Source organism: Panthera onca, chromosome C2, assembly GCF_046562875.1.
Source record: "Panthera onca isolate mPanOnc1 chromosome C2, mPanOnc1 haplotype 2, whole genome shotgun sequence".
NCBI lineage: Eukaryota > Metazoa > Chordata > Mammalia > Carnivora > Felidae > Panthera > Panthera onca.
In genome coordinates this window covers 41,721,563-41,740,130 of record NC_138347.1, presented here as the reverse complement: position 1 = coordinate 41,740,130, position 18,568 = coordinate 41,721,563, and the positions used below count along the sequence as shown (strand labels likewise).

The 18,568-nt window shown below is 36.6% G+C and overlaps 1 protein-coding gene across 3 annotated transcripts in view; it reads right to left on the bottom strand.

Moving 5' to 3' along the window:
- The window catches only part of EPHA3 (EPH receptor A3), a 360,076-nt gene that overhangs the window by 133,938 nt on the left and 207,570 nt on the right, over positions 1-18,568 (bottom strand). For all 3 annotated transcript variants that reach the window (XM_060640217.3, XM_060640218.3, XM_060640219.3), the window contains exons 4-5: positions 3,547-3,702; positions 2,512-2,847 (exon numbers count right to left, since the gene is read on the bottom strand). In XM_060640217.3, coding sequence (XP_060496200.1) covers positions 2,512-2,847; positions 3,547-3,702 — 492 coding nt within the window. The remainder of the gene's footprint in view (positions 1-2,511; positions 2,848-3,546; positions 3,703-18,568) is intronic.

Sequence of the window (18,568 nt, the reverse complement as noted above, 5' to 3'; positions counted from 1 at the left end):
TACGTTTTTGTTTGACTTGGGAGATAATTATAACCCAGATTGATGCTCCTATTTTAAACAAGGTAGTAAATCAGCATGAAATATAGGATTGGGGAAAGCCATTTGCCACATAATTATAATTTCTTAAAATTCCCGTGTTCACTGAATATGAGAAGCTATAATCATGCAATATATAGCAATGACATTACTCATCTTTTTCTCTCATGGAAGACAGTTACATAAACTGAAGTTATGAATTTTTAAATATTATTAGTTACAAAGTTTAAATACCATTAACTGAAGCAAAGCAAAAGCATATGTTGTTTGGTCTGAGACCTAGCTTCCAGTGGGGGAAAAAACACAGATTCGGTAAGCAAGATTTAAAAAATGATTCAGCACACTTCACTTAAAAGTCCTGTCTTTTCCACAGATAAAGTTTATATATCACCATGAGACAATGTAAAAGTGTAAGACTTTCATCAATATAGGAGACCAGAAGCAAAGTAGGACCAAAAGAGGGATTTGGAATCAGAAAGAGACAGGTGAACGTGGACTCTGGCAGGGGTTATACATAAAACACCTGTCAATGACATAACAGGGATAAGGACCCCTCAAGAAGGAGGTGTTCCAGTGCAAAGCTCTGAAGACCCCCCTCTTACGCCAGCATTTATCTTTCGGATGCTAGATTACGGGCAAGGATTATGGAGCTAAGATACTGGGTTTTGGGGGCTACCCAGGATACCTGAGAAATGAGCCGATACAGATGTATCTGCCTAACTCCCTTGCAGAAGTAGTTGGAACTACTCTGAACTAGTATAACCAGCAAAGTCATACTGGTGCATACTTACTGAACATTAGCCCTGGGTGACATCTCTTAACTGTGTGCCTTTGGTAGTTTAAGGATCTTCCTGAGCCAGCCACGTGAGAGAAACAAAAGTGGTGTTTTTAGCTGTTTTTTTTGGCTGCTGTTCTAAGACCGCTTTCGGCTAAAGAGAGAATTCAGACCTCTCTCTTTCCCTTTCCCTATGGCACCTTCCACTCAGGGCAAAGGGCGAGTCCCAGGAGACAGCAGAGGGGCTTTGGCAGTTTAAGCCAAATGCAGCTAAGAGGCAGAGTCGCCTCTCAACCCTGACTTCTGGCTCAGGGGTGAGCCCACCTGGGAGCCGACAAGAGAAACCGGTCCTTGTTGAAGCATTCTCAGGGCGCATCATGTCTCTTCCTTTTCTCCCATTTTGGCTCCGTTATTTATTTGTGCATAAAGGATGCAATGATATTTCTGTCTTGAACTGCTTGGAATGTAGTATCCCTAATTATGATACCGCACAGCAACAATTATGTACAATAAACACCTATCAGCTTAACTTCCCACAGCCTTTGTTGGCTACAAAAGAAAACTCTTACTCATTCATCACAGTTATCAATAATGGAAACATTGTGATCACCTTATTTCAAAGGGGCATCACTGATATGTCCCTTGTGTATACTGTGTAGAGTAACCCTTCCACATGTTTCAGAGAATCACAACTAAAGTCTCATCAGTAATTCTGGACACTACACTGTTGAAAAAAAAAAAAAGCCATACTAAAAAAATCGTAAGAATTATCAGAGAATGAGAAAACACATAGAAGATTTAAGGGGTGATTAAAAGAATAAGATTTACTAACAGTGAAGAAAAGAGAAATATTGTGGATGTAAGATAAAGAAAGGTGAGAAGTTTGCTTGTTGTTTCATTTTTCCATTCCATATTAAAGGGCCTTTGTTTACAACCTGCCAATGTAGTGTTTTGTTTTAATTGGGAAAAGATTGTCAGCAGGAAATATAGAAGATATAAAAGTAATTTATATTTGCAAACATTTTTAGGTCAGTGATTCCAACTGTTCTCTACCAAGACCTCTTTTCACCATGCTTCTCCACAAATTCCCTACTTTGAATTTTTAAATACAAATTATATCTATATTTGATAGATATAAATAAATATAGATATAAATAAATATAAATAGATATAAATAAAAATAAAATTTTATTTAAAATGGATGTATTTTCTTATTTTTAATTAATCAGAATTATCTGTATCTGAGCTGTAATACTTAGAGCTTCAGAGGAACATAAAGCAACAGAATAACTATATAAAAATATGATATAATTATAACTAAGGTAAAGATATTTTGTAGTTTTAGGTATCCTATATAACCTTCTGCAAACTAAGGTTCAATGTCTGTTAAGTTCTTTGGAATATCAAAATGTTTCAAGGAGCCCCACAACAACCATCTGCAGAGCCGCGGTTATTTAAATATTCCAAATTGAAAAACAAGGGATTAAACTAGCTTAAAATCATCTAATAAATATGACTTATTCCTACTTGAAGAATTAAATTGAGGTATTGAACGTAGCATAACTGCTTAAACGTGACAGAAGAGAACATTCTGGGACTCTTTCAAACCTTTGCCTTCCCCACTCTTTTTTGCACACTCTGTCAAAATCATGACTTGGCTCTGAGATGGCGGGAGCAGAAAGCATCGAGCACGTACTCACCAGCCTGGTTGGTTGTGATGCTGACTGCAGCGAACTGTCTTGGTGGTGAGCTCAGCTCTGACACCCCGTTAATGGCATCGATCTCAAAGGTGTAGTTAGTATGTGCCAGGAGGTCTGTCACTGTCACTGTGGTGTTGGTGAGTCCGAACTGTCGAGGGAGGAAGCGGACATTTGGGCTGCATGGCTCACACTGTTTTACATTCCACCCACATTTTTTACATATGATGTTGAAGGTAACATCTTTCCGGCCTCCTGTGTCCAGGGGCCAACTCCAGTCCAGGATGACCGAGGTCTCGTTTATGTTAGAGATAACATTTCTTGGTGCAGATGGAGGTCCTGCAAAGTAGTTCAACAAAGATTAATGAGCCTCACTTCTGTTTTCTACTACAAGGGAAATAGATAATTTACAATGGAACCGAAAGAGGTAAATAACCATCTTGTCTCTATTATATACTTTTAATTCGTCCTTAGAGGATCCATGAGATTATAGACACATGGCTTCAAGAGCACTATCGTCCCCAAGCCATGGGCGGGGGAGTTTTGACTCAAAGTTGAAGATACATTCACGAAGTCCAATGAGGGAATTTACTACTAAATTCAATGCCCTTGTGAATAGTTATGAAAACTTTACTATTAGTTTTATAAATCTTAGTCCTTTTTCCCTATGACCTATGACCTACATGTAACGTGAGGGAATAGAAATGTAAAAACACAAATCCCATGACTATAACCTCCCCTATTCTGTCAAATGTAATACAGGATCTAAACCAAGATACAGAAAACTTTCTTTCTTTCTGGGGGTCCTGTTGCAGGAAGTGCTTTAAAAACTAATTCATTTTGCGTGATAAATGTTGCATTTGTGGTGAGCCAGCATGGAGAGTGAAGCAGAGAAAGCTTTCAATTTGCACACGGATAACGGAAGGAAATGGGCCAAATGCTTTAAAAAAAGAAGAAAGAAGCACAATAACCAGAAGGAAAAAAAAAAACACAAAATAAAAGAAACATGGAGGCATGGGTTGCAGCAAAACTACTCACGGGTACAAGCCATGGATGGAGGGTCTTTGTCTGCTCGGAAGTACTTATTCTCACACCTGCAGTTCACTGAACCATCTTCGTGGGTAGAACTGTGCGGCGGGCACTTGGCACATTTCACATTACCATCCGAAGCCTTGTAGAAACCTGGTCGGCAAGCTACAAACAAAATCACTCGTTTAAGATTCGGTGATAATTTTGAAAGCGTATTTTTCAAAACACGTAAAACAGATTTCAGAATGTTAGGGGAAGAATTCATTAGGAATAAAAAAAAATCCATTTTTTTTCCTTCCAGAATTTACAGAAGCAAATAATGTGACCCAGTGTAGTTTCTCCACATATATACATTTGAATTCGCACCAAATGTTAAAGGGAAAAAAAAAACCCTGAAGATTTAGATTATTTTGGCACTAGAGTGTGATGAAATTTCCAGCTCATGTTTTCACAGCTTTGCTTGGCATTGAACTATTTGTGGAGAAAAATACAGCAAAGCCATGTCATCATGTAGCCATTCCCTTTTAAAACATGATGCAATGTGTACATTATCTGCGTGCAGTTAGCACTACATTACACACTCACTCTCTTTCTAATTGATTTCTGTGTGTACGGCTCCCTCCCCACAAATTGTAAGCAACTGAAAGGAAGAAATCATGGCTTCCTTGTTTTAAGATTCTTGATGCATCAGTTCTCATGAGCTTTTTTTTTTTTTCTGCCTTGACAGTGTCGTTCCAGTGCTGTAACTTCTACAGCCGTGGCCTACACTGAAGGTTTTTAAAAATTTCCTTGTCTGTCTTTCAGAAACATAGTGACACATAATTTCTATTTAAACTGATCTACTTGTAAATAATTACTAGATTAAAGCTTTCTAAATAACTGTCTTCCTCTTCTTTCTTTCTGGCCATCTCTGAATGACATGTTTTGTTGAGCTCCACGAACCGGTCATGAAATATTGATTTCAGATGCCCATTTAGTATTCTTTATATATTTATTGCTTTTACAGAAATACACCTCTACTGTATTGCTTTTCTTTAATCTGATGTAAAATTCAAAATGCTGTAATGGTTTATGTGATCTATTTTCAGAATTACATGGAGAACTGAAATCATAGTGAAAATCCTAGCAAGAAGTCTCTTGACATTGTTTTGAGGATTAAAATCAGAGTCCAGGGGCACTTGGGTGGCTCCGTAGATTAAGTGGCCGACTTTGGCTCAGGTCATGATCTCATGGTTTGTGAGTTTGAGCCCCGCGTTGGGCCCTGTGCTGACAGCTCAGAGCCTGGAGCCTGCTTTGGATTCTGTGTTTCCCTCTCTCTCCGCCCCTCCCCTGCTTGCACTCTTTCTCTCTTTCAAAAATAAATAAAAATTTTTTAAAAAATTAAAAATAAATAAATAAATAAAATCAGCGTCCACATTTTTTAGGTTTCCTACAGAGTATCTCTGGAAGTCAATGATTTCTTAAATCTCTAAAACTCAATTTCAATGCTATGTTGAGATGTGATGGTTTAAAGCACTTATGTGTAAAATATGCCCTGTAGGTGATCTGAATCCCAGAATTTTCCTATGTCAGCTTCATATTGTGAATAACAGGTTATTTGCATTCAAGTAAAGCCTATGTGAGCAAATCTTAACTTTTATAATCCTTAAATGCATTTTGAAAGGTAACACCTTATATCCATAACAGTGTATCTTCCTACTGAATGTTTCTTGAGAAATACACTGTCAAGGGAAATAGTACCAAGATAAACAATTAGAATAACTTAAAATGATAGCAATCATTAATCTAGTCTTGCTGTTTTATAGTTTCTATCAAGAATGGCCACTCTAAGACTATCTTACATTAAATGGAACAACTTTTGGTGCCACGTTGAGAGCCACTCGGATAAATTCTATTGCCCTGACCAAACATGGAGTAGGCTCATAAACTTTTGATCATTCTTCCTAAGCATTGGTTAGAAACTTCCACTCATATCTCATGTCATATCGCCTCTAGGGGAAATGATATAAAGTATAAACAAACTAAGCACTTAACTTCTGGTTTCAATTTAGCTCAATGAGTGCCTTTAAGTTTGCAAGATGGCAATGCTCAAGTGTTTAAAAGATTGAGTTGCACTGTTCCAGTGTATTTTGTTTTTTGGTTGCTTGTAAGTTTATCTGTATGTTTTTATTTGAGGTTTTTATGGTTTTTACAACATTTAGCATAAAGGTATTCACTAAACAATCACTTTTTGTCAATATTATAAATGGCTATACTCTGTGATATTTAAAGAAAAGGCAAGTCATACAATCATTTCTTAGCTACAGCACAGGACTTGTAATAATAACTTGAAAGTAGCTACAGTCAATAAACCTTTAAGTTAAGAATGTGACACAAACTAGTAACTAGACTTTATCTAAATGATTAAATAACCTTAGATATAATAATAGTAAAAGATAGGTAGACACACATACATTCTGCTTAATAAATATCTGTTAATCATTTACTCTTCTTCAGGCTTTTTGTTAGCCTTGAAGATACAAATGTCCCTAGTTCTGTCCACCTTAAAAGGGCCCTTGTGATTGAAATTGAAAGTGGGCACCAGACATTTGACACAGGCCCCAAGGAGCAAACATTCCATTCTGATTGAGCTGTTGGAGGAAATACAGAGAAGGAATTTCACTTGAGAAAGATCATGAAAGGATAGCAAAAGGCCTGTAAGTAGCATAATTAAATACACAAATAGATCAACAGGAAAAGACAAGCAGTTAAGTAGAGGAACTTGATGGGTACTGTTGGTTGCATACTAAACACCTAAATCTGCTTTCTGCTTGCTCACAGAATTTTGATTTTGTTCAGAATCACACTCTGCCAAGTCCTCCCTTACCCAGACGTAATTGCAAATAGTTATGGATGGCCAGAGTGATAGCCCAAAGATGGGCAAAGAGATACAAACAGAAATCTGACGAAAGCCATTAAAATATCTTTTTTTTTCCTAAGAAGATGGTCCAAATGTAACAGAAGCCATTCTACCTATATAATTCCAGCATTGATTCTTGGCATAATGGTTTACATGTGACAATAAGTTAAAGGCCAAGAAAATTAGATGTGTAATCTGCACTTGCTGATTCAGCTAGCACCTCTCTCAATATTTCTTAGAATGTCAGAAGAATAACACCCTATTTGTGTAGCTCTCCATGGGCAAGTTTTTTTTATCACTACAGCAGAAAGTATTTCCAAAGGATCTAAGACAAGCAGAGAATGCAGTTGAGAGGTACTAAATAGAATTATAGACTAATGGAGCTAAGAAGGTCCTAATAAATCACACTGGCCAGTCTGTGCGTTATATGTCTGAGGACCCAGAGCTCCAAGACTTTGGATGACACACAGGGACAGCCTCTACTCTGTATCTTCCAGCACCTGGTAGCTTGCTGATACACTTTACCTATCCAATTTGTTGATATTTATCAAGTTTCAACTATATGCAGAATACAATGATAGATTATATAACAACACCCTAAATTTTGTAGACATCTTTACTCTTTCTGAAAACCTTTCATATGTACCGTCTCAACTGAATCTCACAGCAGTTGTGTCAAAATCACTGGAACAGATGTTACTCTACTAATTTTACAGAATGGACAATTAGAGCATACACAGAAAAAGTAGCATCTCCAAGATAACAAAGAATTTGTGGTATAATCTGAAAGAGAAGGAGCACCTGGGTGGCTCAGTGGGTTAAGCATCTGACTCTTGGTTTTGGCTCAGTTTATAATCTCACTGTTGGGAGACTGAGCCCTGTGTTGGGTTCCATGCTGAGTGTGGAGCCTGATTGGGATTCGACCTCTCTCTCCCTATCTCTCTGCCCCCTCCTGCTCACCCCCCCCCCCGTCTCTGAAAATAAATAAACACTTAATAACATGTAAGAGATTTTTTGGCTTTTAATTTTATATAGATTGCTTATTGAAAGCAAATTATTCTCTAGAACCATGAATTATTTTTCTAAAATTCTAAGCTGCTGTTATGACACTGAAGAATTGTCATCTAAAACTTATTTAATTAAATGAATGCCAAGTCTTTTGTCGTCTACTCCTAGTAAGAAACTATTTCAGAAAGGGTAATGTTTTCTCGCCTTTCTCTAGGATTTTCTATTTGACATTTAACATTATTACGGGAAGATGGGTAAGTGTGTTTTTGCTTGAAGAACCGAGTCTGCCAACCTCAGGAACAGCACGACCCGCTACCTATAGGAGACATACAAGTACATTTTTCCTTCTTGCTACAAGCAGGATCTTTAAATCTTTTACCAAAATTGTTCAAAAAAATTTGAGAATATGACTGAATAATTTATATCCAGTAGTAAAATTACACTGTTAGGGAACACTCTCTTTAAATGCATATGGAGAAATTCTTTACATAAAGTACTTACTTTTGAATTTTTCCCAGTAAATAATCTCCTTTCCTTGAAGTAGATTTGTGCTTAAATACCTATCTATCTATTGTACTTTGTTCATCTTTCAAAAAAATCCTCCTGAGTGAATGTGAAATTTTACCTCTAAGGGGCATAAATACTTGTATTTTAGTATCTTGCTTTGAGTGGTAAAAGCAATGACTGTAATTTCAAAGAACTTCCTTTATCCTTGAATGTAAAACTAGTGATAAAGCAATCTGCACATTTCTTTCACTTAAGTATTATTTCAGAGACTGAAAGGTTCAGCATATAAAAAATCAGGTAAAGGAATAGAAAGTAATGTTTCTCTCTTACTCATGGGAAATCTTAGTCAATTTACTATAGAATATCAAGGAAAAAAAACAGGCAAAAAGAGGAGTGATTCAGATATATACAGTTTTAAGGTTTTTTTTTAAATGTTTATTCATTTTTGAGAGAGAAAGAGAGAGACAGAGTGTGAGTGGGGTGGTGATGGCGGGGGGGTGGGGTGGACAGAGACAGGGAGACAGAGAATCCAAAGCAGGCTCAGGCTCTGAGCTGTCAGTACAGAGCCTGACACGGGCTGGAACTCACAAGCCATGAGATCATGACCTAGGCTGAAGTCAGATGCTTAACTGACTGAACCACCCAGGTGCTCTTAAGTTTTAAAATAACAATAATAATAATAATAATAATAATAATAATAATAATAATATGCTAAATAGTTAAGATCTTCCCTGGTGCAAGCCAGCTACTAAAGCAATACTTAAGTAAGATAGGTATACACATATTCAAAACCTGCTGCCAAAATGACAGAATTCTGATTTACAGATTTCTTCAGGTAACCTAGGTTATAATTTTATCAGTGTTTGACTGATAAGAACACTGGTAAAACTATTTACAGATTTCAGTCTTGGGGTGGGCAAACCAAGAAGTACCTCAACAGTTTAATACTGTTTGGAGGCAAACTGCCGCCCTTGTTTTTGTGTTCCCATAAATGTTTTATTCCCTTCCTGTAATGAAGATTTTCGAAGTAGTTAAGTGTGGCACGAACTCTCGTCTTTGATTTTGTGTTGGTAAATAAAAGGAGGATGATCCATGAATATAAATTAATAGCCATTAAAAGCCAGAGGTATCACTTCCTCAAACCTTACTGGATATCACCATGGATTTACTAAATAATGAGACTTGTTCAGATAGTGTTTGGGTTTTGTTTATCGATATTCCTCTAACACATATGTGTTAATCTCCAAAATGACCAAGACACTTTATTGTGTCTGGTCCTACAGTGATAGAAGTTATAATCTTAGCTTTAAAAAGCTCGATTCTATATGGCACGGTTATTTTAGAAATGGATCTCCTCCCTTGAAAGTGTAATTGCTAAGACAATTTTCTTTTTTTTTTTTTTTTAAAGTTTTTTTTTAACGTTTATTTATTTTTGAGACAGAGAGAGACAGAGCATGAACAGGGGAGGGGCAGAGAGAGAAGGAGACACAGAATTGGAGACAGGCTCCAGGCTCTGAGCTGTCAGCACAGAGCCCGATGCGGGGCTCGAACTCACGGACCATGAGATCATGACCTGAGCTGAAGTCGGACGCTTAACCGACCAAGCCACCCAGGCGCCCCGCTAAGACAATTTTCAATACACTTTAGTGTTACCTTCGCCAAGAAATTCTTCAGTTTCTCTTCTTTTTAACCCAACACATTAAGTTGTTTTCAGCATCTTATAGGAAGAGCTCTGGACTAGGTAGTAGGAAATGCAAGTTTTGATGTAATCTTTTCTCCTAAATAGGTGTTATCTCAAAGTCACTGTCCAGGTGTATTCAAATTTTAATGAGGGCTTTGGGAAAGTGACTTCCTCTTCTAGAAATAAGTCTGAAGTTCCATTTTTTAGTCACTATGTGTTCCTAGGTTAGACTCTGAGCAATCCAGAGACAGTTACTTCCTATTCATTTTGTACGCCCAGCGTCTAGCTCAATGTCTAGCACCTAGCAGTTGATAAGATGCGTTTTTGAAGTGAATGAGACCTTGCAATCAGTTATCCTCTCTATGCTTCTAATTTTTCATTTATTGGATGCTGGACATTGGCTAGCTTACCTCTAACAACTCTTCAGGTTGACACTCTGAACGGTTAATACTTTGTGTACCAAAATTAGTAGGATTCTTACAACTTTCTAAGTAGAAAGACAAAATAAATACTGCATATCAAAGTATCTTCACTTTCATCACTGCTTTAAGGGTTAAAATTGGCCACTGAAATTATAAAACCATATAGGGTAACAAGACAAAGGAGGTTCTCTTCTAACTTTAAAGAAATATACTTGAAAAAGAAATGACAGGTTTTTGCTCTTTTCAGTGTTTTTTCTGTGTCAGAGCAGAATGTATTCAAAGGATGTACTGATTTCATGATTGAATGCATTGAAAAATAAATTGACCACCAGATAATTCCCTGTTTTATAGTTTCAGCTTCACCAATAGCACATAAGTCTATATTTGATTTTATGTACATTTCAGATAGAGTAGGATGTTTAAAAGTTGGGGAATCTTATGGCAATGCATAAAAATATTGATATTAATTATTCTCTTTAATTTTGTAAGATGATGTGTTTTCTTTTTCTTTTTTAATGACAAGGGAAATGAGCACACTATTGAAAACACAATTCAAGAGAATACATTTCTCTTCTGTTAATCTGTAGTGAGGTTTTACTTGTCTTTTCCTTGCTAGTCTAGATTTTAGTTCCCTTATTTTAAGTGCTGAGTTACTGAGAATAAACCCCAAAACTTTTTGAAAAACCCCAAGATAGGCCACAGTGGAACAAAAATGAGAAAGCCCCTGCCAAATGTTAATTTGCTATTGAGAAACACTACAAATGTGAATAATATAATAGAAGGAAGCCAAAATAATACCAATTTGTAGTGAATGAGTTAAAAATATTTTGGGAATCTGCTGATTCCATATTTATGAAGAAGTAACAATAAAACAGGAACTAAATATTGCAGGCTAATAGGGGGGTAAAATAACAAACTATCAGCTTTGGAAAATAACAAAGAAAAAGTATGAAATAGAGAGTATTATGTGCACTGTGTATACAATAAATAATAATTACAAAAAAAGCTTCAAGATAGAATCTTGGCCTTATTCCCAAATTACATAGCACACTTTCCTCTAAGTCCTAATTGATGGGTTTGAGCCAGGCTGATACTGAGAATGGGTCAAGTTACCATAGTGAAAGGAAAACCAATGCACTTAGTAAACCATGGTGGCTACTGTTGAAAGAAAGTAGACAGCCTTTCAATTGCAAAGTGAATTTTGTCTCCAGTTGACTAATGTGGTTGACTTTTAAGAGAAAACATGGTCCTAATTAAGGGTTAAAAGGCTCATTTCAATTTGAATTAACTTTAAATTAAAAAATAAAGCTGTTGGTAAATAGGTCCCTTTTAGTATTCAGACTTTAGCTCCATATACACAGGGCTATATTATCAATTCCCAGCCATAAACACAAACTAATGACCAGAACCAGCACTGACTAAACAGATGATTTCCTGGCCTTGCAATTCCAGGCCTGACAGGGTCTATTTGCCGGTACAAGGTCAAAGCAACTGTTTATTCCCAAAATGAGCTGCACTCCACAATCTTACAGGAACTCTATTCTTTGCCATTTGAATAGAGGTACAATGCTTTGAGGCAAGGCCCAGGCATTTCAATACACTGGAAGTGGCAACGTTCAGTCATTAAACCCTGCCTGCAATGTGCAGCATTTACAAAGTGATCAAGTGTTTCCTTCTTCTGTTCCTTCCACTGTTCAATAAAAAAGGCCTAAGGCAAAATGCCACCATACCATTAAACACAACAGAATCAATCACAATCTAGTGTGGCTCAAAGATAGCTGAGTAACAAGACTTTATTGTGTTTGTTGTTGTTCCATCAGATTTAGCAAGACAGGTGCCAGTAAAACTGAAATATGTCCAATAATACGCTCACCACAAAGAGAATACTAAAACAGCCCCCGATCCTAAGGATGTTGTTGTGTTCTGCCGGCTTTTCAGTTGCCCTCCACCTTCAAGGAAGAGCTGTGTTTCCTAAGAGTTGCACTAGCTGAGTTTTCTATCCTTAATTATCAATGGCCAGAGAACAAGTCCCATGAACTAAGTTTACAAATTCACAGGAAGATGTATGTAACGAATAGGTAAATACTAAAAAAGGGGGAAAGGGGGGGATATGAAAGACAAAACCATGTTTATGGCCCTAAAATGCATAGGGCCCAAATCTATACTCAGGTATACTGAGAGACAGCCTGTTCTTTCGGAACAGTGCCAGAAGTGTTCTTCAGACCTGAAGAGCAGTGGGATGTCTAAGAAAACTATTTCTAGGAAGGGGTTTTGGAGGAGGTAAGTCACCTCTATGTTTCAGTAGGCCCTACAACAGAATAGGATCTTCCCGGCTGCACTGGAACCATAGCTAGAGCATGGAGAGGTCACCACTCCAATATTTACCATTATATACAAATTTAGGAAAAATAAACACATGAAGTTATTTCAGGAAAATAGAATTTCCAAAATAGATTTGAAATCACCCAGAGTAGGAGTTTGAGACATAAGTCACGAGCTTTAGGCTCACGTCAGGAAAGTAAGAAACTAACTATGCATACTACATGTGTGGCTTGGATTTATACATCAAAAGCACACTCTCACTCACAAATGCACACACACGTACACACACACACTCTCACCACGGTTTTTACTAGTTCTTGTTTCTATTCTACTGCTCTGTTCCCTTTTTCTTCTCTTTTCTTTAAAAAAATGCAACATGGGAGAAATTATTGTCGACTGTGAATGTTGGCAGCTTCACTAATGTGAATTTCACATTTCAAAAAAAATTTTTTAATGTTTAATTTTTGACAGAGAGAGAGAGAGAGAGTACAAGCTGGGGAGGGGCAGAGAGAGAGAGAGAGACTCAGAATCTGAAGCAGGCTTCAGTCTCTGGGTTGTCAGCTCAGAGTCCTACGCAGGACTCGAAGTCACTAACCATGAGATCATGACCTGAGCTGAAGTCGGACGTTTAACTGACTGAGCCACCCAGGCACCCCAGTGAATTTCACATTTTTTATCTCAAGTAACTATATCTCATTTAGGAACATTTATACAGAAAACAATACAATTTTTTTAAATCCTGAATTTAAAGGGAACCTATAAAAAGTAGAAAACTCAGAGGAAAAACAAAACAAAACAAAATTCTGTGAATGCTATAAGACATGACACAAAAATATTTGCCCTGTTAGTTATATCATTAACTATACACTCTCTAAAAGAGATCACCATATAGAATTTTGAGAAATGGTGATATCATTATATTGTATCAGAGGTCCTTTAGACTTGCTTTACTTTTTAGGTTAGTTTATTTTAAAATCACGTCCATTTTTTTCCTGAGGAAACACCTCTGCAACTTTCAAATTTATACTTCAACACATCTTATAATCTATCAGCTTTCCATTCCATTTTTATTTTGTGAAATTTATTAAAATGACTGACAATATTGTGGCCAAGTAATGGATTTATGGGGTGCCTGGATGGCTCAGTTGGTTAAGCCTCTGACTTTTGATTTTGGCTCAGATCATGATCTCATGGTTAATGAGATCGAATCCCGCATTGAGCACTGCACTGACAGAGTGGAGCTTGCTTGGGATTCTGTCTCTGCTTCTCTCTCTGCCCCTCCCTTGCTCACTCTCTGTCTCTCAAAATAAATAAATAAACTTTAAAAACAAGTGAGGGATTTAAAATAAACCAGTAATGTGTCATTTATATGTTAGGTATTCAGTTTATGATCACAAAATATTATCAACTAGAAGTGTGCAATTTAAAAGTATTCAATATTTGCTTTGAATTCAATATTTACAAATGGCTAATATTTGTAAGGTAACATAGAAGAAAAAATGAATTCGTGTAATTCTAGGGTTTCTTTCTTCACTTCATTTTTATGTTTAAAGTAAATATTTGTTCCAAGATAAAAACAGATTTCTACTCAGCATATTCTGAAATTTCATTCCCTAGGTGGGTAAGAATGGACTTCTCAAGAAAACACGAAAAGTAAATAGATGACCATAAACAGATGCCCATGGGATCAACAACACTATTAGCCAAGTAAGTGTTTCATAAAAATTTCAACTAATCCTCTATTTTGAAACTGTTTAGGAAAGACATGAATGTACATAACTGTATAGGACAGCATGTCTATATATTTGAATTTTACATAAAATTAATTCCATCCTATTCAAGAAAAAAATACTTTTTGCATAAGAATACGAAGTTTTCAAAGAAAAAAAGGGCACTATAAGATTTGACATATGTACATCTATTCTAATATGTATGTCAAAAATACAAAATCTCTCTCCCTACTCCCTAATTAAGGTAGAAATAAACTTCTCAAAATATAGGGAAGAATCTCATAGGCAGGAGACAGAGCAATAGATAATAGTATTTAATGGCATTATGAAAATAAAAAGAATAGCCTTGAATTCCTTAAAGTGGTTACTTTTGGGGGCACCTGGGTGGCTCAGCCAGTTAAGTGTCTGAAATTGGCTCAGGTCATGATCTCACGCTCTGTGAGCTGGAGCCCCATATGGAGCTCTGTGCTGATGGCTCAGAGCCTGGAGCCTGCTTCAGATTCTGTGTCTCCCTCTCTCTCTGCCCTCCCCTGCTCATGCTCTGTCTGTCTGTCTCTCTCTCAAAAGTGAATAAAAATAAAAAAAAAATTAAAGTGGTTAATTTCTAAATATAGGCACAACCCTTTTTTTCAGCATTGTTAACACTATATTATCCTAGAACTTTACATGCAACTTGGGAGATAGATGCATTGAATAAACAGGATAAGAAGATTAAATTAACTTACATTCATCTAAGAGGAAGAGAGAATTAAAGGGCAAAGAGAATGGGAGAAAGAAAAGAAAATATTACAGAGGAAATATTAAACCACATTACTTATAGCTGGCAAACATGTATCACCTTTCTAGCACAAATAACTCAGACATATTAGAAGTTTGGAACATAAGAATGAATGAAGAACAAAAGTGGGAGGATGTCTGCCATTTTCATTCACTCTATTTGATCATTTTACAGAGTTTCAGATTTGGTCACCTATGCTTAGAGTTGCCACCCTTGAAGTGAGTGGGTAGTGGGGAGATAATGAGAGACAGAGAAGGCGGGGGGAGAGAAGGAAGGAGAAAGGGGTCCGCATGCAGGAGTGTGTATGTGTGTGTGTGTTTGTAATTAAAACCACTGACAAGATTTTGCAAGTATTTCTTCAATCCAGAGATCGATATATTCCACCTACTCTTTGGAGTTACTATTTAAAAGTGTGTTGATTGACTTGAGAATTCATTTAGGATAATTGTCTTCTTATATTCTGCAAATTTAGGGGTTTTGGTTTCGGACACGAGGATAGAGAGGTGAGGGATTGGACAGGGGATGGGACATTAAGTCACATCTTAACCCAGCAGCCTTTGAAAACTCAGGCATACATTACATTGTATGTAAATGATGAATCACTAAACTACATCTGAAACTAACTTTACACTGTATGTTAACTAACTGGAATTTAAATAAAGATGGGAAAAAAAGAAAAAGACGAAAGAAAGAAAATCGATGCAGATTGCATTATCAGTTTGCAGCACCTACCCCAGATCTATCTACTTGAAGAGAGAGTTTGCACCTCTGAGTAATATAACAAATGCCTTACCGAAAATCTCCATGTCTAGCACTGCACTTGTATTTCACTTCTGTGCTTACAGTGATCATGTGAGACACTATCATCTATTTTTCCTGAGGAGATGACTGAGGCTTAATGATATTAGTGCACTGACTGTTCATCCCATTAAGTGTTGTAAGCAGAAACGAAATCTAAGGCTGAGGATTTCCTAGACACAGATACTTAGGTGTTTTGTATCTGCTGACTTCTCGTTCTGTAAAATGTAAAAGTGGTATCTGATGGAAGATTGGCAGTAAATCCAGCACCCTAAAATTAACAAAAAAAAAGTTATATAGTTTGACTATAAAGATAGTAGACAGATTTTACTGGGCACACAGTGAATTGCTTACTTCATTTTACTGCGGTAATTGTCGATAGTAGTTTTCTTCAACAATAATCTCAAGCCTATGTCTAGCCAGGTGAATGGCTCTGATGGAAGACAGTTCTGGTCACCGGGACGAGGGAATGCTTCACTGTTGTAGGTCTATTAGAAAGCTATTTGTGAGTGGGATGCCTTTGCAGAGGAGTCTGCCTGCTCACCATAGAATAAATTTTCTACTTTCTCTATGTTACCAGCTGAAACAAGGAGCTTTATTGTGTAGGGGGAAAAAGGCAAACCCTTAAATAGTTTCCAATAAAAAATTAAAAGGGCTAATGCAATTCCACTTTATTGCTTTAGTCTCCTGGACATTAAGAACTCTCAAGCAGCCGAGGAAAGTAAAATATTCAACCTTGTCTATTACACAGTTGAGAGGTAATTTTCACTAAAATATAACATAGTATTTGGAATTCTGCACAGTGTATACTGAAGAGCAAATGCTCAGAATACCAACAAGAGTGGAAAAGTGAGCACTTTTCCCAAGACTTTGGGGTAGATTTGATGCACTTCGGATGCCTAGCAAAGTCTTCTGCACTGCCCCCAATCTGTACTTGTCACTCTGATTACACATTAAAAGCCCAACTAACTAACAACATATTTAGAAACCAATAAAATTTTCATTAATTAGGACTAGAAAATAGTACATTGAAAATGCCTGCACATAATTTGTAACAGCTGGATCCATACCATTTTCCTTCTAAGGAAATCTTAGTTTCATAATACTTTCAGTTTATTTGATATATAGTAGGGAGCTACACCTAAAACAAAAAATAAATTTTTGTGACTAAAAGAAATTCAGTTCATGTTCAGTAATGTCTGAAGTCACCCAAGGGCACATCCTGCACCCATTCTGACCTGCCTTCACATTTCATAATCTGCATTCTTACCAGCCAGCGAAATTTCTACTATCTGAAATCCTTCTTCCCAAACTGTGTTCAACTCAGTTGATAATTGATATGCCTTGTAACAGCAATGTAGTACCAGAACCACATACAAACTAAATACTGAAGATCTAATCATGCTTTCATAAAACATAGGTATCAATAACATTCTGCTCTTTAAAACTCAATTCCTATGATATTATTACTGTGGTGAGATAAGATAGTAAGCACTTCATGGATCCCCCCCCTCCACCTTTATCCCTTGCGACCTACTAGAATGCTTGGCTCACAAAAAGCAACCAATACATTTTGAGAGAAGAATGAAAGCTGTATTCATCTCTCCATAGTAATGTCCCATTATAGTATTTCCCATGCACAATTACTAGGTTAAACAAATCATAAACATCTTAGTGGAATAAATTTCCCTTTAAAGAATCACTCTCATGCTATGAACAAATTATAAAGCGTTATGATGAAAATAAATGGAAGAAGGACAATTTTTTTTTAAATTATGTGTTCCATTAGGTATTAAATGCAGAACTATATAATGTAATATATGTAATATATACTTAACTTGTAATTACATATATGATTAATAGTAATTATAAGTTGTATTCAATTTTATTTTTTTTAATTTTTTTTAACGTTTATTTACTTTTGAGACAGAGAGAGAGACAGCATGAACGGGGGAGGGTCAGAGAGAGAGAGGGAGACACAGAATCTGAAACAGACTCCAGGCTCTGAGCTGTCAGCACAGAGCCCGACGCGGGGCTTGAACCCACGGACTGCGAGATCATGACCTGAGCCGAAGTCGGCTGCTTAACTGACTGAGCCATCCAGGTGCCCCTGTAAGTTGTATTTTAAAGCTACAAATAAAGGAAACTCTCAATTTCTTCCTCTTTTAATTTTTTGTTTTTGAGAGAGAGAGAGAGAGAAAGTGGGGGACAAGGGCAGAGAGAGAGGGAAGGAAGCTCAACTAGGCTTCACTCCCAGCCCAGAGCCCAACATGGGGCTTGATTTCATCACTGTGAGGTCATGACCTGAGCCCAAATCAAGATGCTCAACTGACTGAGCCACCCAAGTCAGTTTCTTCTAAACACATCTTTTAAAAAAATTCTTGAATTATGTTTAAATAAATATCCCTAGGATAAAAGAAAACATGAGGTATATTTCCTAAAGAAACTTTTTTCCCCTATATGAACATATTTAGTTTAGAACAAAAAGGAGTAAGAGGACTTCCAATTGATAATAATTATTATTATGATATGGATACCATCTGACCTTAAAAGTAAGGACTATCGTTTTCCATGATACATACAAAACATTACAAGTTTTATATGATATATAAAAGACAGAAGCAAAAAATGGACGACAGATCTTTTTGGGGTGAAATCCTTGAGGCAAGAGTTTTGAGAGTTTGAACGTGAAAGAAAAAAAGTAAAGCTGAAACAGAGAGTCTCAAATTAGTCTGGGGAGGCATGCAGACAAATTAGGCCATGCAGTGCTGTGAAGGTGATATTAAGGGCTTGTTTTTATATAGTAAGTTTTGTGGGAAGTCATTGAAAGGTTTCATGCATGAGGTATACCATAATCAGATTTACATTTCAAAGAGATCATTCTTG